General features: G+C 38.7%; 1 protein-coding gene across 1 annotated transcript in view; it reads left to right on the forward strand.

Moving 5' to 3' along the window:
- kif4 (kinesin family member 4) overlaps positions 1–27737 on the forward strand; it is a 71106-nt gene that overhangs the window by 13184 nt on the left and 30185 nt on the right. The window contains exons 8-16 of the mRNA XM_072270749.1: positions 261–380; positions 1826–2001; positions 2194–2255; positions 15268–15400; positions 15879–15937; positions 16810–16915; positions 24637–24708; positions 26928–27110; positions 27237–27340. Of these exons, the coding sequence (XP_072126850.1) occupies positions 261–380; positions 1826–2001; positions 2194–2255; positions 15268–15400; positions 15879–15937; positions 16810–16915; positions 24637–24708; positions 26928–27110; positions 27237–27340 (1015 nt within the window). The remainder of the gene's footprint in view (positions 1–260; positions 381–1825; positions 2002–2193; positions 2256–15267; positions 15401–15878; positions 15938–16809; positions 16916–24636; positions 24709–26927; positions 27111–27236; positions 27341–27737) is intronic.

Genomic DNA, 27737 nt, shown 5'->3' on the forward strand with positions numbered 1-27737 from the left:
CTTGAGAAAAAATAGTGGTGCCCTACTACCTTGTACAGCTTGAGGTTTGCTATCACTACTGTAGAGCAGGGAGTTTACTACCCATTGAAGTGAGGTCACCAGATCATTGGTCTTGGTGTCTGGATTGTTGGATCACTAAACTCAGTCATTCTCATTGGAGCTTGTTGCCAAGTATCAGAGGGGTTTCTGCATTGGTATCATTGTGCATTAGGTTTTGTGGAATGTGCTCCGTGTGTGCAGTAACAGAGTCTCTGTTGCAGGGATTAACATTAACCGTGGATTGTTGGCCCTTGGCAATGTCATCAGTGCACTTGGTGATGAGAATAATCGCAAGGGCTTTGTACCATATCGTGACTCAAAACTAACAAGATTGCTTCAAGGTGAGGTTTTGATTTGTGAGTTTCACGAGATTTATTGTGTGTATGTGTATATTATTCCAAGTGAGTATTGCATGTTTTGGTATTTACTTTTCAAACAGGAAGAACGTGGACTAAAGTTTCCTTTCTCGGTTTTTTTTTTTTGCAATAACAAGGGTAGATGTGTATTTCCCAAAATTTCTCTTTGCCAAGTATGCTTTTTCCATGTGCTGATTGTTGTTAATTGTAAAACATCCTGTCAGATCACCTGCAGGTGGTAAGAGTGAGCTCCTTCACCTCCTCCCCTCTGATTCTCACCACAGGAGCCCCTCAGGGCTGTGTACTAAGTCCCCTCCCTTTTTCCCTGTATACCTCTGACTGTGTCACCACCCACAGCTCTAATCTGCTAATTAAATTTGCTGAAGACACTACATTGATTGGCCTAATCTCAAACAATAACGAGGTGACCTACCAGAAGAAGACATCTCTCTGACACAGTAGTGTCAAGCAAACAACCTCTCCCTCAATGTCGCAGAAGCAAAGGAGCTGGTTGTGGATTACAGGAGGAATGGAGATGGGTTAACCTCTATTGACATCAATGGATCTGGGGTTGAGAGGGTAAACAGCTTTAAGTTCCTTGGCATCCACATCATCGAGGACTTTATGTGGTCTGTACACACCAGCTGTGTGGTGACAAAGGCACAACAGCGCTTCTTTCACCTCCGACGGTTGAGGAAGTTTGGTAAATCCTAAGAATTTTCTGCAGGGGCACAATTGAGAGCATCCTGACTGGTTGCATCACTGCCAGGTATGGGAACTGTTCTTCCCTCAATCACAGGACTCTGCAGTGAGTGGTGTGGACAGCCCAGCGCATCTGTAGATGTGAACTTCCCACTATTCAGGATATTTACAAAGATAGGTGTGTAAAAAGAGCCCAAAGGATCACTGGGGACCCGAGTCACCCCAACCACAATCTTCCAGCTGCTACCGTCCAGGAAACTGCAGCATAAGCAGGCTCAATAGAACCAACAGACTCGGGGACAGCTTCTTCTATCAGACTGATTAACTCATGCTGATTTGATTGTATTTCTATGTTACATTGACTGTTCTACTCATTATAAATTACTATTACACATTTAGATGGAGATGTAATGTAAAGATTTTTTACTCATGTATGTGAAGGATTTAAGAAATATTCAATTCATAATGAAGTGATTAATTTTTACCTGCAAGTCTGCTGTTAACATTGGAGCATTAAAAAGGGTCCCAATGTTGAAAACAGCATGGACAACTACTGAAAATAAATATACCAACCAAAACCAGAGAGATTCAATGAATATAGTAATAATTTGCAATAGAGATCGGATCTAATGTCCTTTTTGATTTGTTTTCTTAAAAATGTGTTATTTTACTGGAGAGATGAAATCCTGTCCACCTAGCCCCAATCCAGTTTTGCCTTTACCTTTCAGACTCACTTGGTGGAAACAGTCACACATTGATGATAGCTTGCGTCAGTCCTGCTGATTCTAACCTCGAGGAGACTCTAAATACACTCCGTTACGCTGACAGAGCGAGGAAGATAAAGAATAAGCCTGTGGTTAACTTTGATCCCCAGGCTGCTGAACTACAACGCCTTAAACAACAGGTACAAAGCCAAATACACTACTGTGAACATAATCTATCCATCATAATGTAACCTGTGGAGAAGAGAAGCAATCTAAACATTTTTTTATTCTCTTGATTTTCTTTAGCATTAAGTACACCATTTAACATGGATGAAGATCAAATAAATAAAACTGTAGACATTAAACATGTACTACTACTGTTTAACTTCTAGGTGCAAGAACTTCAAGTGCTGTTGTTACAAGCACATGGAGGGACAGTTGAAATGAGTAATAGGTAAGTTTGATATATAGACTATGCTAAGTAACCATGTTATTTTAAGCAGTGATTTTTTTTTTTCCCCCTTTGTACTGCTGCTTTCTGATTATTGGCTCTTCTGTTTGTTAATACAAAGTCTGATCTTGTACCTGGTCTGTCTGAAAATTTTGATTAAAGAGTACAATTAAGAGGAAAATTAAGGACTGACTGCAATGGGCTTACAAATATACTGTATAATGTTATACAGTGAGTGTATAGCGAGCAGAGTTGTTTTATCTTGGAAGCTGTAGACTTTCATTCTCTTTGTACATGTTACTGAAGGACAGTTCAGTATGCAAATTGTAACTTCATATTTTTGCTTTACTGAAAAGATTTATAATTACTGTTGAAGCTTAATCCTCAGTCTTAAATTTTGTTGTATTAATTTGTACGGCAAGCAAGTAGACTTGCCTAAGAGATAAATCTCACTGGCATAAGCTATTATTCATCTATTTAAAATGGAAGAATTCTAGAAGAATTGTTGCATTTGGATTCGGTTCTAGGAATTTAAATATTCTCAGTGGCTCCGACTTACGTTTGAAAAGGAGTACAAATATTCATATTTTTGCTGTTGCCTTGGTTCCATTTTGTAGAGAATGTAAAAGGGTGAGACATAGCTCTTTGAAACTGATCTTCTGTTATGTCAATTTTATTACTTGTCCAGGACGATTCCAGTTCTCAGTGGTAGTACATTGCAGAAGGGATGTTGGGATCTGTATATGGAAGTTATGTCTTGCTCCTATTACTGTTTGAGCAATTTGTTCCTTTTGCTTTGTGCCAAATTTGGACTAATTTTCTTAGAATAAGTAGTTATGAAAACATACAGCACAATACAGCCCCTTCGGCCCACAAAGCTTGATGACTTCCGGGTCATCAAGGGAATGGCAGCGTAAGGAAAAGGTCTCGGCCAAAAAGAAGGTAAACTGCCCCAAAATTGAATTTAGACGAATACTTAATATTGTATAACTATATTAATAAAAGGGGCAAGGATGATGTATAAGAACAAGATTAAAAAGTCCGCTCCGAAGGCTGATAAACATAAAGAGACGCAGCAAGGCGGCAGGCCTAGCTCCCCCATGGCAAGCCAGGATGGAAATAATGAGCAGGAATTGGTGACTCTGTCTTTGATTCTCGAAGAGATTCACGAGTTCCGACAAGATAACAACAAACAGCTGGAGGATATTGAAGGAGAAATAGTAAAAACTAACTCGAGGATAGATGAAGCCGAAATGAGGATTGTTGGAATTGAAGAGAACTACAAGATGCAGAGGAAGTGATAGCAGAAATGCTAAAGCTACAAGAGCAGCTCCAGTGGAAACTAATAGATCAAGAAGGGAAAATGTGAGGATTTACGGAGTTCCCGAAGGAACTGAAGGTAAACCCGGATTGATGATTCCCTTCGTGGAGAAACTGCTTAGAGAGAACCTTGATATACCGGCTTCAAAAGACCTACAGATAGAAAGGGCTCACCGCGCGTTGGCACCACAGCCTCCGGCAGGCGCCCAGCCCAGATCGATTCTGGTCAGATTTCTCAGTTACAGAACGAAGGAAGAGGTGCTTAAACGGGCATGGCAAAATAAAGGCTTCATGTGTAACAACTGTAAAAATCAGTTTAGACCACGACTATGCACCGGGGATTCTTACCAGACGGAAGAAATATGCGGAAACACAGAGGGTCCTGAAGGAGAACAACATCAGATTTCAGACCCTGTATTCAGCTCGGCTGAAAGTCTTTTACGACAAAGGGACAAAAACTTACGCTACGGTGGAGGAGGCAACGTTAGACCTGGCGGACCGGGGACTACCTATTAAAGTTATCACCCAACCGGAGTCGCTACTGGAGAGGATTCGGCAGAAGTCGTGGCAGTTAGTGGGGCGAGGACGCTCCACACAAACCAGAGTGTCAAACTACAAGGAAAAGCTGCAAATATTCAGACGTGAATGTACAGAGAATACAGACTCATTGAGAGAAATGACTGAAAAGAGCAATTTGGACTTAAAGGTAAAATGAAAGCTGGTATCTGAAAATAAACTAGACGGAATAACTTGATAGCGATATGGTCGAGACATAAATAGGAGAAAATTCTCTATGATTATTCAAACTGTTGAGGGCCCTCTAACACAGGGTGAAGATAGAGGTTATCCCTCTGAACTGAGGCGGGTTGGTGCTCAGGCCTTACTGTGGGAAGTCGGGAAAAATTTTCAAATGTTATACGTTCAAAATTGTCTAGGGTGTGGTTATGTATTTTGGTTTACTGTTGAGAAGGGATTGCTTACTGTTTGGTTAGAAAAGGAGTTGTTTTTTCTACTAGAGAAAAATGCAAATTGAATTGGTAAAAATAATTTCCTATAATGTTAATGGAGTTTTGAATCCAATTAAAAGAAATAAGATTATGTCTAAATTGAAAAAAGAGAGGGCGCAAATAGCTTTCCTCCAGGAAACACATATGAGCCAATCTGAACATGGAAAATTAAAAAGAATGGGCTTTAAGCATGTATTTTATTCATCATATAAATTGAGCCACAAAAGAAGGGTAGCTACTTTAATATCAAGTACTCTTAATTATGAACATATTTCAGAGACTAAAGACAAAGATGGAAGATTTGTAAAAATTACAGGAAGAATAGAAGGTACCGAAATAACACTGCTGAATGTTTATGCTCCTCCAGGTAGTGAATGATCATTTTATAGACACATTTTTGACCTAATGGTCAGTTCTCAAGGGGTAGTAATTTGTGGAGGGGATTTTAATATTAGATTAAATCCTATATTAGATTCTTCAAGAATAGTTACTCAGAATAAACCTCTGACTCGGAAAATAAATTTATTGATGGAGGAGTTGGGAATTATAGATGTGTGGAGGGAATTACACCCCACTAGTAAAGATTATACACATTACTCTTTCCCTCATTCAGCCTATTCAAGGATAGACTATTTCTTTATCTTTAATACAGATAAACTCAGGATAAAAAACTGTAATATTGCAACAATTGATCTGTCAGATCATAGCCCAGTCTCTATGTCTCTAATCCTGGAAAGGAAAATGAGGAAAACACTGTGGAGGTTAAATCACATATACTCAATAATCTGAAAGTAATGGAGAGATTAAGGGGAGAAATCAAAGAATATCTAGACCTTAATGACATGGGAGAAACATCACCAGTGATCTTATGGGATACATTGAAAGCTGTACTGAGAGGAAAAATTATTTCCATTACCACTCACATGAAAAAAATCAATACACAACAATTAGCAGACCTTCAAGGAAAATTAAAACAACTTCAAGTTGTAGATAGCAACAAAAGTAATTCAAATTTAAAATAGGAAATTGCAAAGTGAAATTGATGATATTTATACGTTGGAAACTCAAAGAAATTTTCTTTACCTGAGACACAAGAATTATGAAGTAGGAGGTAAATCAGCTAGATTACTAGCATATAAGTTACAAAAACAACAAGCAATACAATTCATAAAATAAGAATCCAAAGACAAAGCTTGTGGAGAGTACAATAGGGAAAATTCAAGAGAGTTGTGAAACATATTATCGAGAGCTGTACTCCCAACCCCTGGCCTCCAATGAACCCTATATAGACAGTTTATTGAATTCTTTAGATCTACCTAAATTTACAGATTTACAAAATGAAAGTCTATTAGAACCAGTAACTGCCAAAGAACTGAATGTGGCCATCTCTAGGTTGAAGGCTGGAAAGTCCCCGGGTTCAGATGGGTTTACCTCAGAGTGGTACAAATCCCTGAAGTCACAGTTAGCCCCATTACTACTTAACACCTTTAACTGGGTCTTGCAGAGAGGAGAAACTCCACCTTCCTGGAGAGAAGCGATTATTTCAGTTATTCCTAAAGAGGGTAAAGATAAACTAGAATGTGGCAATTATCGGCCAATTAGTGTTCTTAATTTAGATTACAAAGTATTTACATCTATATTAGTGTGCAGATTGGAAAAGCTCTTACCTGGCCCAATCCACTTAGACCAGACTGGATTTATTCAACAAAGACAAACACAGGACAACATAAGGAGAACTCTACACATATTAGAACAGGTTAATAAGAACAAGACAGAGACAATAGTAGTAGGATTAGATGCTGAGAAAGCTTTTGATTCGGTTAGTTGGGCATTCCTATACAGAGTGTTAGGAACATTCGGCTTTCAAGAAAAGTTTATTAAAGTAATCCAGACTCTATATGACAGCCCTACAGCTCGAATTAAGATAAATGGGGACCTCTCTGACTCCTTTATTTTAGAGAGAGGCACTAGACAGGGATGCCCAATTTCTCCTCTCCTTTTTGTGCTATATATTGAACCGCTTGCCCAACTAATAAGACAGAGTGAAATGGTAAGAGGTATCAAGGTGGCAGGGATTGAACAGAAAGTGGCGTTATTCGCAGATGATGTTTTAGTCTATCTGAGTGAACCAGAAAAATCATTTATAGGATTGTTTACATTGTTGGATGACTTTGGGAAAATATCAGGTTATAAAATAAATGTAAAGAAAACGCAGGTTATGTCCCTAAACTATACACCATCCAAAAAATTGCAGGATACATATGATCTTAAGTGGGAAGCTAAATCATTAAAATATTTAGGAATAACCCTGCCGAAGGATCTTTCAACGCTGTCACAGGTAAGTTATGGGCCATTAATCTCAGAGATAAAAGCAAATATGCATAGATGGAATCTTATCCCCTTTTTAAGTTTAAATTCAAGGATAAATACTATAAAAATGAATATTCTTCCTCGGTAACTGTATCTTTTCTGTACTTTACCTGTGGAGGTGGATAATAACTTTTTTAAAAAAAAAAAAAAAAAAAAAAAAAGGAGGGAGAGAGAAACCGGGGAATTATAGACCGGTTAGCCTAACGTCGGTGGTGGGGAAGCTGCTGGAGTCAGTTATCAAGGATGTGATAACAGCACATTTGGAAAGCGGTGAAATGATCAGACAAAGTCAGCATGGATTTGTGAAAGGAAAATCATGTCTGACGAATCTCGTAGAATTTTTTGAGGATGTAACTAGTAGAGTGGATAGGGGAGAACCAGTGGATGTGGTATATTTGGATTTTCAGAAGGCTTTTGACAAGGTCCCACACAGGAGATTAGTGTGCAAACTTAAAGCACACGGTATTGGGGGTAAGGTATTGATGTGGATAGAGAATTAGTTAGCAGACAGGAAGCAAAGAGTGGGAATAAACGGGACCTTTTCAGAATGGCAGGCGGTGACTAGTGGGGTACCGCAAGGCTCAGTGCTGGGACCCCAGTTGTTTACAATATATATTAATGACTTGGATGAGGGAATTAAATGCAGCTTCTCCAAGTTTGCGGATGACACGAAGCTGGGTGGCAGTGTTAGCTGTGAGGAGGATGCTAAGAGGATGCAGGGTGACTTGGATAGGTTGGGTGAGTGGGCAAATTCATGGCAGATGCAATTTAATGTGGATAAATGTGAAGTTATCCACTTTGGTGGCAAAAATAGGAAAACAGATTATTATCTGAATGGTGGCTGATTAGGAAAAGGGGAGGTGCAACGAGACCTGGGTGTCATTATACACCAGTCATTGAAAGTGGGCATGCAGGTACAGCAGGCGGTGAAAAAGGCGAATGGTATGCTGGCATTTATAGCAAGAGGATTCGAGTACAGGAGCAGGGAGGTACTACTGCAGTTGTACAAGGCCTTGGTGAGACCACACCTGGAGCATTGTGTGCAGTTTTGGTCCCCTAATCTGAGGAAAGACATCCTTGCCATAGAGGGAGTACAAAGAAGGTTCACCAGATTGATTCCTGGGATGGCAGGATTTTCATATGAAGAAAGACTGGATGAACTGGGCTTGTACTCGTTGGAATTTAGAAGATTGAGGGGGGATCTGATTGAAACGTATAAGATCCTAAAGGGATTGGACAGGCTAGATGCAGGAAGATTGTTCCCGATGTTGGGGAAGTCCAGAACGAGGGGCCACAGTTTGAGGATAGAGGGGAAGCCTTTTAGGACCGAGATTAGGAAAAACTTCTTCACACAGAGAGTGGTGAATCTGTGGAATTCTCTGCCACAGGAAACAGTTGAGGCCAGTTCATTGGCTATATTTAAGAGGGAGTTAGATATGGCCCTTGTGGCTATGGGGGTCAGGGGGTATGGAGGGAAGGCTGGGGCGGGGTTCTGAGTTGGATGATCAGCCATGATCATAATAAATGGCGGTGAAGGGCCGAATGGCCTACTCCTGCACCTATTTTCTATGTTTCTATAATCAATTCAGGGAATGGGACAAATGGATTTCCCGCTTCATTTGGCAAGGAAAGAAACCTAGAATTCGATATAACACCTTACAGTTGGGGAAGGAAAGAGGAGGTATAGATCTTCCTTGCCTGAGAAATTATTTTTATGCCTCACAGATAACCCCTCTGTTACATTGGTGTAATAGGGAATATACGGCTAGATGGAAGGAAATAGAATTTGGATTGGTTGACAGTTTTCCTCTACAGGCCTCAATAGCTGACAAAGGATTGATGGCCCAATTGGAAAAATTTAACAACAGTTGGATAAATCTTACATTAAAAATATGGCAGAAGGTGGTTAATTCATGTGGAATTAATAACATGCTAAAACTCTTCAGATAGTGTGCATATGATACCGAATTCCTTCCTAACAGAGGAGATAAAAGATTTGAATTATGGATAAAGAAAGGTCTTACAACCTACCTCTCATTTACACACAAAAGAGTATTACAAAGTTTCCAAATCCTGCATTTTTTTTTTAAGGGAAAAAAACTTACTCCTGACATCTCCTCTGTACCTACTTCCAAGCACCTTAAAACTATGCCCTCTCGTGCTAGCTATTTCAGCCCTGGGGAAAAGCCTCTAACTATCCACACAATAAATACCACTCATTATCTTGTACACCTCTATCAGGTCACCGTCGCTCCTGGAGAAAAGGCCAAAGTTCACTCTTTTTCCAATATATTTATTGATTTCTATACAGAAGAATAGAGAGTCCAGAAGAATACATATTTGAAAACAAAAGAAAAAATATAATACCAGATACAATATATTGAATCACATTAACGAACTCCTTGCTCTTATATTCATATAGATTAGATTAATTTGTGTATTAGAATATAAACAATTTTATTTTTAAAAAATCTACACCCACTACTAAAGTCGAAGCTGCTTGGGGGGGGAGGGGGGGAAGAAAGGGGGAAAAAAACTTATCAGATAATAAAATATACTGTTAACTAGCTTCTGTACTTTAACAAGAAGTCAAAGATTACGAAAATAATTTTAAAACGGCCCCACAAATTTTGAAATTCTTGGTTAGATTCAGAAATCGAACAACGAATCTTTTCTAAATTTAGGCATGCCATAACATCTCGTAACCACCGAGCATGATTAGACAGAACAACATCCTTCCATCTAAACAAAAGTGCCCTCCTAGCCATAAGAGAGATAAAAGCCAGAATGTGCAGATCATATGTCTTCAAAATGATATCTTTCCTTCCAACAATACCAAAGAGGGAAGTCAAAGGATTAGGCTTAACTTACTTTAAAGAGTACAGAAAAAGTTTGAAATACTTCCTTCCAGTATTTTCCAAGACTCGGGCACATCCAAAACATATGAATAAATGAAGCTTCTCCACTGCTACACCTATCACAGTAGGGAGATACATCCATTATAAAAATGAGATAACCTATCCTTGGTCATTTAAGCCCTATGAACCACTTTAAATTGTAGGAGGGAATGACGAGCACATAATGAAGTATTAACCAATTTAAAAATCTCATTCCAAGTTTCTTCAGAAATTGAGGTGTGTAAATCTTGTTCCCAAAGATTTTTAATTTTGTCTAAAGAATCATTTCTCATTCCCAACAGCATATCATAAATATTCGATATTGAACCACTATAGAATGATTTCATATTAAGAATTTCATCTAACATGTTCTTATCAGGACTATTAGGAAATGTATATAATTGAGATCACAGAAAATCTCTAATTTGTAAGTATGGAAGAAAAAAAGGTTTTTGGTAAACTATATTTAGTTGACAATTGTTCGAATGAAGAAAGATTTCCTCCCACAAACAAATCCTGGAAACATGTAATACCAAAGCTTTCCCATTGGTTTAAAAACTACATCAGTCATGGAAGGCTTAAAAAAATAATTTTTAAAAATGGGACTAGAAAGAGAGAATCCCAATAAACCAAAATGTTTTCTAAATTGTATCCAAATCCTTAAAATATTTTTGACTACCACATTTTCAGTCATCTTACTTAAGGATAAAGGAAGTGAAGATCCCAAAAGGGAGATAATAGAAAATTTATTAACCGAGTTAGCTTCTAAAGGAACCCATCCGGGGCAGTCCTCGTGATTAATATAGTATAACCAAAACGTGAGATTTCGTATATTAGCTGCCCAGTAATAAAACCTAAAATTTGGTAAAGCTAAACCTCCATTCTTTTTAACTTTCTGGAGATGGACTTTATTCAATCGAGGATGTTTATTTTTCCATATGTAGGAGGATAAAATAGAGTCCAGAGAGTCAGAAAAAGATTTAGGCATAAAAGCGGGTAACGCCTGAAAGAGGTATATAAATTTAGGTAAGACATTCATGTTAATAGAATTAATTCGACCAATCAGTGATAACGAAAGGGGCGACCAATTTGATATTGTTCTTTTTATATAATTTAATAAAGTAAGAAAATTTTCTTTGAATAAGTATTTATAATTAGTAATTGTTACATCCAAATAAGTGAATTGGTTTCTTACAATTTTAAAAGCAAGGTTTATTTCAGTCAATGGCAAAATATTCAAAGGAAAAGTTCACTCTTGTATAGATTCAGTTTATATCCAGAAAACTGACTAAAACGAGAGTAAAGAAAGCACAGAAGGTAATGAAGTTTCAACATTAGAAATGTAAAGCAATAAATCATCCGCATAAAGTGAAACTTCGTGGATAGTAGCCTTCCATAAAATACCAGTGATATCATTAGATTCTCGAAAAGAAATAGCTAAAGGTTCTAAAGCCAGGTCAAAAAGCAAAGGACTCAAAGGGCAACCCTGTCTGATTCCACGTTGAAGTTTAAATGGTTTAGAATTCTGAGAATTAGTAAGAACCCGAGCAAAAGGGGATAAATACAGTAATTTAATCCATTGAATAAAGTTGGACCCAAGATTAAATTTTTCTAAGATTTTCAATAAATCCATTTAACCCAATCAAAAGCCTTCTCACCGTCTTAAGGATATCACACACTCCGATATCTCCTTAGAAGGAGAATAAATAACATTTAATAATCGAATATTAAAATGAGAGTATCGGTTCTTTTTTTATAAAACGAGTCTGATCGTCAGAAATGATAGATGGTAAGATAGTTTCCATCCTATGGGCCAGAACTTTAGATAAAATTTCAGCATCAACATTAAGTAAGGAAATTGGTCTAAATGAAGAGCATTCAGTTGGGTTCTTATTTTTTTTAAGGAAAAGCAAAATAGAAGCTTAGTAAAAAGATTGCGGCAACCTACCTGACTTAAAAGAATCTGAAAAAAATGAATGTAAATAAGGTATAAGCAAAGAAGAAAAAGCCTTATAAAATTCTCCAGAAAATCCGTCAGGACCTGGAGCTATCCCTGAATGCAGTGAATGTACAGCCTCTGCTATTTCTTCGTGAGAAATACATTGATCCAACTGTTTTCGGTCATCAACAGAAAGCATAGGGATATTTATTTGGTCTAAAAAAAATTATCCATTACAGTATTATCTTTTAAGAAGATCAGAACAATAAAGTTTGGAATAATATTCTCTAAAAGTATCATTTATTTCTAAATGATCAGTTGTCCTAATACCATTAGCTTTATAAATGTCTTTAATCTGTCATTTAGCACTAGAAGTTTTAATTTGGTTAGCCAATAATTTACCTGTTTTAGTTTATCTCCATGAATATAAAATTGACTTTTATCCTTTAGGAGTTGAGTTTCAATAGGGTATGTTAAAAATCATATTTAGTTTTAATTTCTACCTGTCTTTTATATAAAACAGGATCTGAAGTCAAAGCATATTCTTCATCTAATTGTTTCAGCGGATTGGCTAAATTAATTCTCCCTTTATTAGCTTTTTTCTTAACACTTGCAGTATAAGAAATGATTTGTCCTCTAATATATGCTTTAAAGGCATCCCATATGACAAGGCTAGAAGTCCCCTCCACCATATTCTCTCCAAAAAAGACTGATTTTTTTAAGACTGATTTGCCTCTCCAAGAACTTTAAGAAATCCTTGTCAGATAACAAAGTTAAAATGCCAGAATCTGTTTGTCTGAGGAAAACCAGCAAGATTTATGGATAAAAACACAGGAGCATGGTCAGAGATAGCAATCTCTTTATATTCACAAGATCGAACTAATGGAATCATTTGGTTATCAATAAAATATAGTCAATTCTGGAATACGTATGATGAACATGAAAGAAAAGTGAGTAATTTCTATCTGCTGGATGTAAGAAACACCATATATCAACAATACCACATTTCATTAAAAACGAATGGATAAACGAAGCTGATTTATTAAGTGTCACTGGTTTAGAAGAGGACCGATCTAAAACTGGATCTAACCAGCAATTAAAGTCTCCTGCCATCACCAATGCGTACAAACTCAGATCAGGCAAAAACAAAAAAAAAAATTGCTCAAAGAATCCTGGATCATTTATATTTGAGGCATAAACATTAGCAAATACCAACAATACCATAATAAATCATCTATTAGTATCAGAAACAACCTTGTGTTGAACAAAGGGAACTGTATTTTCTATAAAAATCGAAACACCTCTAGCTTTGGCCTGAAAACTTGAACGAATGTGCAATCCTCTCCATCGGCTAAAAAGGCATGAGTTATCAGAATTGCGTACGTGTGTTTCTTGTTTTTAAAAGAAAATAAATTAGGACCTTAAAGTTTTTAATATAGGCAAAAATCTTATTTCGTTTCAAAGGATGATTTAATCCTTTCAAGTTAAGACTAAGTAATTTAATATTATAGTCCATTTTATTATTATTTAAAAGAGAATTTAAAGGTGTAATCCTTAAGAAGATTAATAAAACTAAACAATGACCTATGAGATAAGAAAACCAAACAACAGGTTTGACTAAAAATCCCAAACAGCTTCCAAGAAAAAAAACCAAACACCCACCCCCCCCAAAGAGAGGAAAGTCAACCAAAGAAAGTCGATGCCTACAACTAATAACGACATCCCCCCCAAAAAAAAAATCTTGCTGACTTAGCTCCAAATAAGTTACAAGGTTAGAATGTTCCAGCCTAGTCAAAACAACAGATAATAAAGAGACAATTAATTCTGGTATCAAAAAAACTCTAGAAAAGTAAGTATAATATGGATACAGAGAATATTGGCTCATTAAAATCTTAATCTCAAAGTAAAACCTTAAGAGGTTCTAAAAGAAAATTGACTACAAGATTCACCAGAGGCAAAATACACAATTATTTGTGTAAGTTTTTATTAAACAGCCCTAACATGATACTTTTAAACTTAGCAAAGTAATAGCACATTAAAGTCTTATTCTTAAAATGAATCCTTAAAAAGTTCAAAAAGAGATAAGTACAAAGTTTAGCAAAGGTAAAATAAACAGTTATTCATGTAACAAAAAGTAAGCAATCACTTTACTGACTCTAAATATTCCTGAGCCTGGAGACTCGAACGGAATCATTTTTGCAATCCATCCTGCAGTGTAATTCTGAGCTTTGCCGGATACCATGGAGAAGGTTTAAAATCTTCTTTGTAGAACTCTGACATGACCCTTTTAAACTTTGCACGTTCCCTCATAATCTCTGCTGAGAAATCTTCAACTATTCTAATCTTTTTTTCCATTAAAATCAATCATACCTTTCTGACAAGATTCATGAATTATACGGTCCTTTGTTTGAAACTCATGAAAAGTGATTGCCACTGAACGAGGTTTAGTTGCAAACATTCTGTTCCCAGGTATTCTGTGCACTCGGTCGATCATTGGTGTCGATTTTAAAATATCAGGAAATAACTGAACCAGAGAGTTTGCAAAAAATTTCATAGGACGATCACCTTCAGTTAACTCTTCAAGACCAAGAATTCATACATTATTCCTTCTACTTCTGTTTTCTAAATCAGTAATCTTCTGAATCGCTGAAATTCCTCAGAGGATTCTTTTCTGAATCACTGCAATTCCCCGGACGCTTCCTTTCTGTGCCTTTGCATCAATTCAATAATAGAATCCAAAGATGTAGAAGAATCTTCTTCTTTTTTACCTGTAGCAGTTCTTGTAGTCATAATGTCAAATCAGGTTGGAAAGTAAGAAAAGTAAAGTAAACTAGGAGCGGCTGTAAAATGCTGTTATTCCATCCACCGCCAACAGGAAGTCAAGTTCACTCAACCTATTCTCATAAGGCATGCTCCCCAATCCAGGCAACACCGTTGTAAATCTCCTCTGCATCCTTTCTATGGTTTCCACGTCCTATTTGTAGTTTCAACGTCCTTCCTGTAGTGAGGTGGCCAGAATTGAGCACAGTACTCCAAGTGGGGTCTGACCAGGGTCCTATATAGCTACAACATTACCTCTCTGCTCTTAAACTCAATTCCACGATTGATGAAGGCCAATGCACCGTGTGCTTTCTTAACCACAGTGTCAACCTGCGTAGCAGCCTTGAGTGTCCTATGGTCTCTGACACCACGATCCCTCTGATCCTCTTTCTTTTATTTTTAAACAAAGGTAAGGCCAAGTCATTGGGTATACTTAAAGCAGTTCTTGATAGGTTCTTGATTAGTAATGCCTCCAAAGGTTTTGGGGAGAAGGCAATAGGATTGAGTTTACGGAATGGTGGAGCAGACTTGATGGGCTAAATGGCATAATTCTGCTCCTATGTCTTATGGTCATTTGAGACAGTCAAAAACTCCTATTTGATGTGCCTGTTGCTTGTGTTCACTGACATGTGAATAAGGAAAAAATCATTTTGTTTAATTAGAGTGGATGAATCTGAGAAACGACAATCTGCAATGGAGGCAGCAAGATTACAAAGGGAGGAAGTAGAAAATCTGAGCAAAGAACTTCGTGAAGCTGTTGGCCAGACAACACAGATGTGTGAAAGAGTTATAGTGGTAAGATTAGATAACATTTCTCTGAATAATTTGTAGTTGTGGTTCCCCTCCCACTGCCATCATAACACTGCTCCCCAAGACACCTATGTATACCTATTCACTTCTCCAAACTATCATACAGTGAATAGATGTTTGTATATTATTTATTTTCTCCATTTGGTCTCCAAGCACATGTTCACATGTTTATTAGTGATTTATCCGTGTAATTTGCACATCTGTTTTCCTTTTGGATTATTTGCCCCATTAACTGTAATTTATTGTCAGCTCTCCTATTTTCCATTTACAATTTGCAACTATTCTCACCTACACCTCTCTTGTACAAGGAAGTGGTACAAATGAAATGGGGAGGGCCTGTGTAAAATATTTATCACGAATCCACAGGTAATGTGGTAAATCCCAGTTTAATGTAATAATTTGAATTACCTTGTGTAGATGTGATTAGTAATTTAAAGTTTAATAATCACATTATTTTGTTCAGATGGAGCAGGTGAATGAGAAGCTGATGCACCAGCTGAGTGAACTTTCGAAGCACCCTGCGTATGTATCTGTCATGTTTACGGTATAATTCAATAGACTTTTTCTAAAGTTAAAACCTTGAATTGCCAATTCAAAAACAAATAGTGGTGAGATTTTGGTATTAGTCTTAAATGCTTGTAAATATTTAGAGTAATAGCACTACTGTTGTTACTCATTGGGCCTTATTTCTGTGACCTCTGCTAGATGACATGTGAGTCATCAATCATTCAGCTTTAACTTTTTTTTGCACCACTTTTTTTTTTTAAGACTGTGTTAATACACCTTTTGCTATGGTGTCTTAAATTGCTTGTGTTTATTACTTTATTGCACTCTAACTTATAATTCGCAACAACCCTTATTTTCTGCTTTCCTTTAACTCATTATGGCACTAGTGGTTAATAACTGTTCCCACAGCTAACAGACCTGCTACCTTTCCCCTTGAAAGGTTTTCTCTCTGATATCTCCATACCTGCGCTCACATTGTTCAAGCATCTTTTGGTGATCTGCATATTCTTTGTAAACTCCTTACCACTTCTAAAAATTATCATTTATGACTATGTTCAGCATTTTGTCTCTTGGAGTACCTCACCTGTTGCATTACTCTCCCTTTCCTCATTCTTATGTGTTTAAGCCTTAGGAATGCAGAATTTCTGTTTGCTCTTAACTGTTTCAATCATACGTACCTTGACCATTAAAGTTCTGGCTAATGGACGGGTGTGGTATTTGATCACCAACAAATATAATTTCAGCAACTGAGACGGCAATGAAGGCTGACAGGGGAATTTTGCATATGTGCAAAACAACCAGTCTTGGCATTTCTTATCTTTAGAGTAGTGTGGTGTAGGATTGGGTTGATTCTATGAGGAAAACTGAAGAAAATGTTTCCTTAATAGGTGCAAATTGGACTTGGACAAACTAATTGAAATCTCATCCAGTGAAGAAGCAAAGGAGCAAGTTGATGCTCTACGCGGTCTACAGCAAATGGTTGCCAAGTTGGAGGTGAGAGCTGTGTGGTGTTAAAGGGTTGAAACATGCAGTCAATAATAGATTGAAGTCACCTTCATTGCTAGTAACTTGTAATGTTAGGTGAAGTTTGAATTATGAAACTTGATGTAGTTTCTAAATATCTGAGCATGGTAGACAGTACAGTCAGTTCTTAACTAATACAAATAATGTGGCATCCACTGATTAGCTTATGATTGTAAGATATTGAAGTATGAATGACTGTATCATCCTTTCCTCTTCTCCCCCCCTCCCACTGTGCTGCCCTGTCAACTGTGCCATTCAATAAGAATATTAAAAGCATCAATCACACTTCAGCTGCCCAAACAACCTTGTACCTTTCCAACAATTCCTTTATCATCCTTTTAGAATATTTGATACATTCATTCTTTAATTAGGTTAAAAATTACTAATATCATTAACCTGTGGTGTCTGAAATTTTTATTTGGGTAACTACATTATAAGTGTTTTATGCTGTTGGTTTAAAGATGTCCTAAATATAAGTGGGCACTAAATTCTTAAACTTGTGATTTAAGCTATCTGCAAGAGAACCCTTGTGTTTTAATTTTGAATTTGTATGTGGCAGAAGTGCTGGAAATGTACACACAAAATGCTGGAGGAACTCCTGTCAGGCAGCATCTATAAAAATGAATGAACAGTCGGTGTTTCAGGCTGAGACCTTTCATCAGTATGGGAAAAGAGGAACTATCAGAATAAGAAGGTGAGGGGAGGGGAAGGAGTACAAGCTACAGGGTGATGGGTGAAGCCAGGTGGATGGGGATGAAGAAAGGTGATGGGTGGAAAGCAAAGTCCTGAAGAAGGAATCTGGTAGGACAGGAGAGTGGACCATGGGAGAAAGAGAAGGAGGAGGGGCATCGGGGGAGGTGATGAGTGGGTGAGGTAAGAGGCCAGAGTAGGGAAATGAAGAAGAGGGAAGGAAGGGTGGGGAGGGGGAGAAATACTACTGGAAGTTAGAGAAATCAATGTTCATGCCTTCAGGTTGGAGGCTAACTAAACAGAATGAGTCGTTGGTCCTCCAACCTGAGAGTGGCCTCAATGTGGTGGAAGAGGGGACTATTGACTGACTTGATAGAATAGAAATGAGAATTAAATAGTTGGCCACTGGGAAATTCTGCTTTCTGCAAACGAGTGGAGGTGCTTGACAAAGCAACTTCCTCCAATCTACATTGGGTCTCACCAATGTAGAGGTGGCCACACTGGGTTCCCTGGATACAGTAAATGACCCCCAGCAGATTCACAGGTAAAGAGTTGCCTCATCTGGAAGGACTGTTTGGGGCTCTGAATGGAGGTGAATGGGCAGGTGTACACTTCAGATGCTTGCAGGGTAACTGTCAGGTTGGAGATTAGTGGGGAAGGATGAATAAACAAGGGAATCAGAGGGAGTAATCCCTGCAGAGAGTGGGAGGGGTGAGGTAAAGTTGTGTTTGATTGCAGGGTTCCAGTGACTATGGCAGAAGTTGTGGAGAACTGTTGGATGCGGGGGCTCATGGAGAGGTAGGTGAGGACAAGAGGAACTCTCACCCTGTTGAGGTGGTGGGAAGATGGAGTAAGAGTGGATATCCAGGAACTGGAGGAAATATGGATGAGGGCAACATCAACGGTCGCGTAGGGGGATCCCTGTTTGAAGGAACTAAAAAGACAATTGCAATTTATGGGAGACAGAGTTTGAAGAGGTATAGTCAAGATAGTGATGGGAATTGGTGAGTTTATACAAAGGAAAACATCAGTCAACAGAAAAGTCGAAAGGGGACCTTAAATGGACTAAATAAATTTAAGGCCACAGTGGAAGTTGGAGGCAAAGTTGCTGAAATTGATGAGCTTAGCATGGGCGCATGAAGTAGCACCAATGCAGTCATCAATGTAGTGCAGAAAGAGTTAGAGAATATTACCAGGGAAATGTTGAAACATGGACTGGTCCATGTAGTCAATGAAAAGGCAGGCATAGCTGGGGGCCCATATGGGTACCCTTGGCTATACCTTGAGTTTGAAGAAAGTGGGAGGAGCTGAAAGAAATTCTTGAGGGTGAGGACCATTTCTGCCAGATGGAGTGTGGTGGTGGAGGGGAACTGGTTGAGTCTGTTGAGAAAAGTGGAGAGCTGTCTCCTTGATGGGAGATAAAAGTGTAGTGGGACTGGGAATCTGGTGAAAATGAAGCAATCAGGGCCAGCAAATTGAGGAGATCAAGAGCATGTGAAGTGTTGTGGGTGTAGGTAGAAAGGGACTGAACCAAGGGGGATAAAATGGAATTGAGGTATGCAGTCATGAGTTCAGTGGGGTAGGAGCAGACAGAAACAGTGGGTGTACTTGGACGGTCAAGTTTGTGAATCTTGTGTAGGAGGTAGAAATGAGCAGTGTGGGGTAAAGTGACAGGTTAATGGCAATGGATGGAAAATCTTCAGAATTGAAGGCTGCTGATGGTGTGGAAGACAGTAGTCTGATAGTCCTGAGTGGCGTCCTTTTCAAGGGGTTAATAAGAGGAGATGTCTGAGAGTTTCTACCTGGCTTCGACAGGGTAGAGGTCAGTTTGCCACACCGCAACAGCACCTTTGGAACTGAATATCAATTTCATTTAGTTAAACCCTCCTTCTATTGCAACCTTCCCCCCACCCCCCACTGCTCTTTCTGGCCAAAACACCAATTCTCTTCTTTCCGTTGGTACGTAATTGATTTCAAAGTTGAGTTTAAATACGAGTGCATAGTCTGCAATAAATGAATCCAATGTTTCTTCTGTCATATCTACTACGAAGGTGTTTCTTGCAAAATGTTTAATTAAGAATTCACAGCTAAAATTAGTTGATAGTTCATTTTTGAATGAGTAAGAATATGGCCACTCACTACCTTTCCATGGAGGATTACTTGGGCATTTTTGTTTAGTTTTGTAGACTACTGCACTGACCTTTGCAATCTGTTTATCTTATTGTGCAACATCCAATGACAACTTTTAGCTTAGTGCCATTTCTTTGACAATATTTGCTTTGATGTGGGGAGCTTTCTGTGGTGGTCAAATTTGCTCAGCTGAATGATTTGAAGCTACATCAATAGCACTGGGAAAAGAAACACTCTTGGGATATGAGACGTGTCCAAATCCCAAGAAAATTCAGCGATCCTTTGGTCCTTTTCTATCTCCTGATCTTAAAAGACTTTTTTTATTTTGTTGGAAATCAGCAATAACCACAGACCACTTCTGAGTTATTAGGCTGAAGAGATTGAAGTCAGACATCTTGTTCATAGACCTCTGATTGTTTTCTGTGTGACTGCCAGTACCATATGTTGAGTAGAAATCTCTGCTGGTGAACATATGACTGCAAGCCTTGAGGGCTTCCTGAAATTTCAATGAGTCACGTAATCCCTAGATTGGTGCTTTTAGACTCCCATTCAAAATGCCATACTCAGGTAAATTACCAAGGCTATTCCTGAATGTACATTCATAGTCTTCTGCTGCTTTAGCCACCGACTTCAAGGTTCATCATTTTGCACATTCAGAGATGCTCTTCTGCACACTGCTATAACATGTGATTATTTGAGTTGCTATTGACTTTCTATTAGCTTGAAACAGTCTGGTCATTATCCTCTGAAATCCCTTATTAACAAAGCATTGTCACTGACAAAGTCAATGCCCAGTGGTTGTTTTGTTTTTCTGTGAGCTTATAGAGACAGTTGTGTATGAAAATCCCAGGAGATCAGCAGTTTTTGAGATACAGTACTCAAACCACCCTGTCTGGCACCAACAATTATTCCATGGTCAAATCGTCAAAGCCATTTTCATCACTTTTCTTCCCCATTCTGATGTTTGACCTAAATAGCAACTGAACCCCTTGACCGTGTCTGCATACTTTTATGTATGGAGTTGCTGCCACGCGATTGGCTAATTAGACAGATATTGGCATTACAGGGCAGGTGTACCTAAAAAGTTTTCATAGTGCCACATTCAGGAAATTTTCTTAACCCTTTATGGCAGTTTATCTTGCCCACCACATTTTACATAGGACAGAAAGTGACAAAGGAACATTTCTTTTGGCAGAATCTGTTTATTTATTTTTGCACCCAAAGCCCTGAGGCCATTTTAACAGGCTAAACATCGAGGCATAAAAGTGAATAGAAAATGAGGGGCTACCACCATAATTTGTGTTAGTGGCCAAAGTTCCAAACCAAGAGGAAATCTGTACGTCAAGCGGCATCTGTGAAGATAGAAACAAGGTTGACATTTGGGTTAACAGCTATAAACTAATGAAAGATCATTTGTCTGAAATGTTAATACTGCATCTTTATGGCCTGTCGAGTATTTCCAGTACTTTGCCTTTATTTAGATTTTTCAGCATCTATGTTTTCTTTGCTTTTTGAATTGAGCTTGAGTAATAGATTCAGTAGCTGTACAAGTGACCTTTCCCTCCCCAGCAATTCACCCATGCAGAGTTCACGTGGGGGGGAGGGGTCAATTCTTGTTTCTTGATGCAGGCACAGCTGATGTGGGATTGCAGTACAGAAAATCGAGATATAGCCTACTGATATTTAGGAGCATAGGTAGCATGGTAATATGCTATTCCCAGCTATTGAGACTTACTTTCAGATTTGGTATTAGCAGATGGCCAATTCAATTCAATGATGTGAGGGATGGAAATGAAGGCCGAAAGCTGGTGGAAAACATTAAAGACTAAAAATACAGCAAGGTCTCTAATGTTTTAGGTACATGCTGTCTAGTGGCCACGCCCCCAGTACACTACTTTGACAGGTGGGATAAACCGGGTGAGGGTAGCTAGGAATCACCAATCTGAGTGAGGCGAGCATGCCTATCCAGCATGCAAAACCAGTTCTCGTGGACTGAGCAGATCAGATCTACTACAAGATCCAATGGTCAAGAAGGCAATGCTGCAATGCTTCGTAGAGAACAAAGGGCATGCCAAGACATAGAAGGTGTCATGGCTGTCCACTGCAGCTGAGGAAGTCTCCAGACATTCTGATTTTTTGTACCATTGGACTAAGATTTTTTTGAGGCTGAGAAAGTGAACCATCCTCAGTGCAGGGGCATTTCACTATAAAACTCCCGCATAGGTTGCATCGTCATTGGAAACAACGGACAACCAACATGTCTAGTTTTAAAGATCTGAAGATGAAGGGCATGACAATAAGCAAGGATACAGACTGGAACATTTTCAACATTTAAACTGAGTAGTCACTGGTGATTTAACCTAAAATTAAAAAAAGAGCAATTGCAAACTCCTCTGCAACTACAGAGATTGGCATTGGACTCTACTTGCAAAAATTGTAACTATCCCTCTCATTGTACTGTGTCTTTTCATCACAACCCCTCCCAGCCCCATTATTACTGCATTCCTTTGCTCCTCCCTCTTGTTTCCTGTTCAATGATGATTTTGTTCAGATTGCTCAGCCTACAAATCTCTGAAGTTCATATAAGTGGTTTTGCACTAACAGTGCGCAGGGCAAAATATCTGTGATTGACATTGTTATCTCTAGCCATTCCATTCTATTCTATCTCTACATTGCTCTGATCTTTAGCAGCTGAAGCAAAAAGAAATTCTTACCTTTACCTTAGCCACAAAAATGTGAAAGTCTGTACATAAAGTTGGGATTCATCCTGAAGGATAGAAGAAAAGAGCTCCCCCACAGACAATCCCAACTTAAAGCCATTGAAAGATACAGTGGTGTTGTGTCTCGGTAAAGAGACATCCTTTACTGCCTATGGCCTTGGAGAAGAATACATTGATTGTGAACTGTTTATTGACAAGTGAGTGGTGAAAATGTCTTGCCTTCGCTACTGAGCATGTGAGAAGGGCTCTGGGGAAACTTACACAGCAAAGTATTGGGTTTGGATGGTGTGACCCCCAAGGTACTGATGAAGTGTGAGCAGCTGTGTGGAGTTCTCCAGCGCATTTTCAGAGCTGTGTGTTAGACATGGCCACAAGCAACAGCAAGGGACTATATTGGCTCCCTTCCTGTTTATCCTGTATTCCTCGGGCTTTAGGTGCAACACAGAATCCGGTCATCTGCAGAAATTCTCTGATGACCCAGCAATAGTTGGATGTATAAACGGTGGATGAATACAGGACCCTAGTGGAGGGCTTTGTCAAATGGTGAAAGCTGAATCATCTGCAGCTCATCATCAGTAGGACAAAAATGATGATGGACTTTAAGAAGTCTATGCCTGCACTGCTCCTTGTTACAATTGATAGTGTGGATGTGGTGAGGACCTACAAGTACCTGGGGTGTACCTAGATGACAGACTTGAGTGGAGCACCAATACAGGCTGTGTACGAGAAGGGCCAGAGTTGCCTGTACTTCCTGAGGAGACTGAGGTCCCTTGGAGTGCGTAGGTCTCTCCTTCACCTATTCTACCAGTCTGTTGTCACTAGTACAATCTTCTAAGCGGTGTTGTGCTGGGGCAATGGCATCCACAGGGATGATGCCAACAGGCTCAATAAACGGATCAAAAAGGCTGGCTCTATTATAGGATTCAAACTGGACACACTAAGACTGTGGTAGAACAAAGGACCCTATTGAAAATCCTGGCCAATGCTTCTCGCCCCCTGCATGCCACCTTGGCTGAACAGAGGAGCACTTTTAGTAATAGACTAAGGCAACTGCTTGCTTCAAAGAGCTCTATATGAGGTTATTCTTACCCTTAGCCATTAGGCTCTGTAATGAGTAAACCTGTAGCCAGGGAAGTGATGACTCCACCCGCCCCCTTCCTGTTTAGACTGAGATAACTTACGTTTTTTATTTCTTATTCCTCTTACAAGTGTACAGATATACAAATATAATGCTACTGTGACACTGTAATTTCCTTTAGGATAAAAGTAACTATATCTGTCTCTATCTATGTAAGCAATATTTTGAAAAGATTATCATGCAATACTCTCCAACCAGCATCGATATTGTGCAGGTTTAAAGCTTTAGTTTTAGAACTATCCTAATTCAAGGCAAGTGCCATGTAAACAAAAGATGTCTTTTGCTTACGTGCATTACTATGAATTAAGGATGAAGGGAAATGTGTGACTAAAGGATTCTATCTAAATATTAATTGAGGTCATTGAGAATTTAAGGCAATAGATTTCCTGTCACTAATTGAGGCCTTCTAATTCAGGCTCATCTACATATAAATTTAAATTCCAAATTGACTATAGAGAACATGATACTGTGCATAAAGAGGTTACTATCACTTTGGAGGAAAATGCTGTTGCATAATAAAACTATTAATAATCTACATGTTTGATTTCTAAGCTCCTTGCTGAGGTTTGGAAACTGAGAAGTAACCAATTTTGATTTCAGCTCCCGATTGCCATGTGAAAACTTGTGCTTCAATATGTTTTAATCTTGATCAGAAGTAAAGTTAAATTCAATTGATTTTTTTTCCCCTTTTCTCCCCCTTGTTTTTCCATCAGATTGCAATTATTTAGCAGAGTAACATGCTGTAGCAGACCATCGTGGTTCAGCAATTCATGCTGCCCAACCTAAACTGACCTACAAATACTGCATAGATAGTGCTTTGCACCTGATATCTTTTTGTACACTTCTGAGGAGGGAAAAACTAGATCTGGGGGAAAATTGCTTTCGAATTAATTAGACTTTGGAAGCTGAGGAATATTAATCAGTGTGAATCAGATTGGACTAATTTTGACAGGACTTCATATCTTGTTAAAATAAGTAACTTAATCCTGTGTTTAATTCTTCTTCACGTATAGAATGAATGTATAGAAATTGTACCTGAATTGGAAGAAATTGACATTGAACATCAGTTGGAAGAAAAGGCAGATGTAAGTGACCCCATTTTTGTGTGTTGTATATAAAGAGTAATTTTAATGGTTCTAATATCTGTGCTTTGAGAAGTGTTTGAAAGTTTGTATTAAATTATGAGTTCAGGCACACAACTGTTCTGGAATTGTAGCCATGCTTTCCTCTGATCTTATCCATAGAAAAACAATGAGCAACACAAATGTGTTGTAGAGGCACTTGGATGGTAGAAAGCGGAGGGAGTGTGATGGAAGAAAGTTGTTTCTCAGACTGGAGGTCTGTGTTCAGTTGTGTGCCAGTGCTGTGCCTATTGGTGTTTGTCATCTATATCAATGGTTTGGATAAGAACGGGCAAATCATGTTTAAGTTTGTAGATAACACCTAAAATAGGTGGCATAGTGGACAGTGAAAGTTGTTATCAAAAAAATACTGGGAGATCTTGAACTGAGCAAGTAGGCCGTGAAAAGGCAAACGGAGTTTAATTTGGATAAATGCAAGGTTTTGCTTTTTGGGAAATCTCATACAGGTAAGACTTTCAGTGTAAGGCCAGGCCCTGGGTAGTGTAGTAGATCAGAGGGACCTTGGAGTATAAGTACATAGGTCAGTGAAAGTACAGTCACAGGATGATGAATGTTTTTGGCAAGCTTTCCTTAAGTCATTGCGTATACAATTTGGTATTTCATGGTGTCGTTGCACAGGACACTGGTGAGGCCGCAGTTGGTGTATTGTTCAGTTTAGTCACTGCTAAAAGAACAACGTTCTTAAACTGGAAAGAGTGCAGAAAAGATTTACAATGATAAGGAGAGGTCATGCTGTTTAGTGCTTTATTCCTGAGAACATAAACTGAGAGGTGATCTTGTAGAAGTATATGAAGTCATGAGCAATGTAGATGGTATGAATACATGGAGTCTTTTATGCAGGGTTGGGGTATCAATAACTAGAGGGCATGTTTACTGTTAAGAAAGATTTAAAAGAATTTGAAGGCTGACTTTTTTATACTGTTACGTACCCCGTAACTGGGTTGCCAAACCAGCAGAAATGGATCACTCAGTTGGAGTCTGGATTACTGGACCTAAGAAAGTTTTATTAAAGAAATAAGCAACGTAGTACTCTAATCGAAAGAATAATAAATGCAACAGTTCAGCAATGATAAACACACATGTCCACAGAACTAGGATAATAGGATCAATCAAGCTCTATCGTCGTCTAGGGGTAAATGACCAGTTTCAAAGTGACGCAAAGTTCAGTTCAATTGAGTTCAGTTCAGTTCACAGTAATCACTGCCGTGCCGTGGGAGAGAGAGAGAGACAGCGAGTGAATATTCAAATCGGATTCCAAACAGACCTTCGATATTCCTCACAGTCAGCTTTCGGGCGAGCCCTTTGTAATGTCTCCTGAGGTCACCGACTGTGACCCCTCCGTTTCAGATACGATCGTTCCTCTGCAGTGAACCTGGCACCCAGGCAAGGGCGGACACACACCAGGTTCCCGCTGATCGTACCTTTCCACCCTGTGCGTCTATGGCTTGGTCCCGCGACCAGCCCTCCAAAACTCCCACCGACTTGTGGGAGGCACACCGCTTCCAGGGTCTCGTTACCTCGTGGTGTCGTGTGTGTCCTGCCTTAGTGAACCTGTCCCTTTTTATCCCCCTGCTGGGGTATCGCCTGTCCATCACTTCAAACAGTTCAGGGTTCAAAAAGGAGTCGATCTTGACAGTTGTCAGACCGGTGTCTCCTTCCGTTAAACTCTCTCGTCTCTTCATTAACATTTCCAAATGCTGCTCCATTGTCTTCCTTATCTCTCTTTCTCCTGAAGACAGGTGGCAGATCAACTGCTGATCCCACTGGTGCCAGCACAGGACAGTTAACATCTTAGTCTATGTGTACTTTTTGTAACCCTCTTTCGTCACAATACAAAGGGTGGTATCTATGTGGAATGAATCAGCTCTATGAAAGTGGTTATGGCAGAAACAATAACAACTTTTTAAAATAGAGTTGAACAAGTTCATGGGTTTGGAAAGGTTTAGGAGATTGTGGGCCAAACAATGGTGACTAGGATTAATTTAGATGGGGCATCCAGACCAGTTAGGCTGAAGGACTGCTTCTGTGCTGTATGACTGGTTTTAAGAAGTAAAGACTTAAGTTCTGTATGCTTGTGACACCACCTCAAATAAGCTATATTACATTACCCTTGTTACTGCAGTAGTACTGCCTGGTGATTTCTGAAATCCTTTTGTTCATAGGAAAACGGAGCCTTAAAAGAAAAGAGGGATTCTGATCCTTTCACCGCCAGTCATGCATTGAGACATGCTCAAATGTCAAAAGAGCTGATGGAGCTGAATAAAGTATTAGCACTTAAAGAAGAACTTGCACGGAAAATGTCCCAGGGTGACTGTGAAATGGAACCTGTCCATGTTGTGTATAAGGTAAGCTTGAATGCAAGGGGTTAATTATTATTTTTCAAAGATTTCACCCAAAATGTATTTATTGTATGGTACAATTTTTGTATTAAACATTCTCATTGATTGCCATGTATTTATTGCCTTTTCTAGGAGAGCATCAAATCCCTTGAGAGTGAAGTTTCTGCCCTACAAAAAGAAAAAGAAGAGCTCGTACTGGCACTACATAGTGCAAAGAAGGACGCCAATGCAACCAAGTAAGTTCATGTTGGCATCTTGTATCCTAATAAACGAGGAAATTGAGGCTTACTTTTTGATTTGGGGAGATTGAAGAAGAAGCAGATTGTTGATTCAGTGGATGTTTATTATAATCATGTGTCAAATGTGCCAAAATTTTTGAAACAGATTGGAAACTTGCGATCTTGTTTAGTGTTTCTGAATTATTGTTCAGACCCAACTGAGTATGAAGAGATTTTGGAATTTTCGTATTATTAAAGCTTTGCATTTTACTGGAACATGTGAAGGTTTTTCAAAAACATATAAACAGAAATCCTGCCAGTAAGTAATTTTTGTGAGGGCGTTTGTGTAAGATTTGGGCGTTTTGATTAATTTTGCCCAATTATGTCCTATACGCAAAAAAAAAAAGACATATGA

The sequence above is a fragment of the Mobula birostris genome, chromosome 10 (assembly GCF_030028105.1).
Source record: "Mobula birostris isolate sMobBir1 chromosome 10, sMobBir1.hap1, whole genome shotgun sequence".
NCBI classification, from domain to species: domain Eukaryota; kingdom Metazoa; phylum Chordata; class Chondrichthyes; order Myliobatiformes; family Myliobatidae; genus Mobula; species Mobula birostris.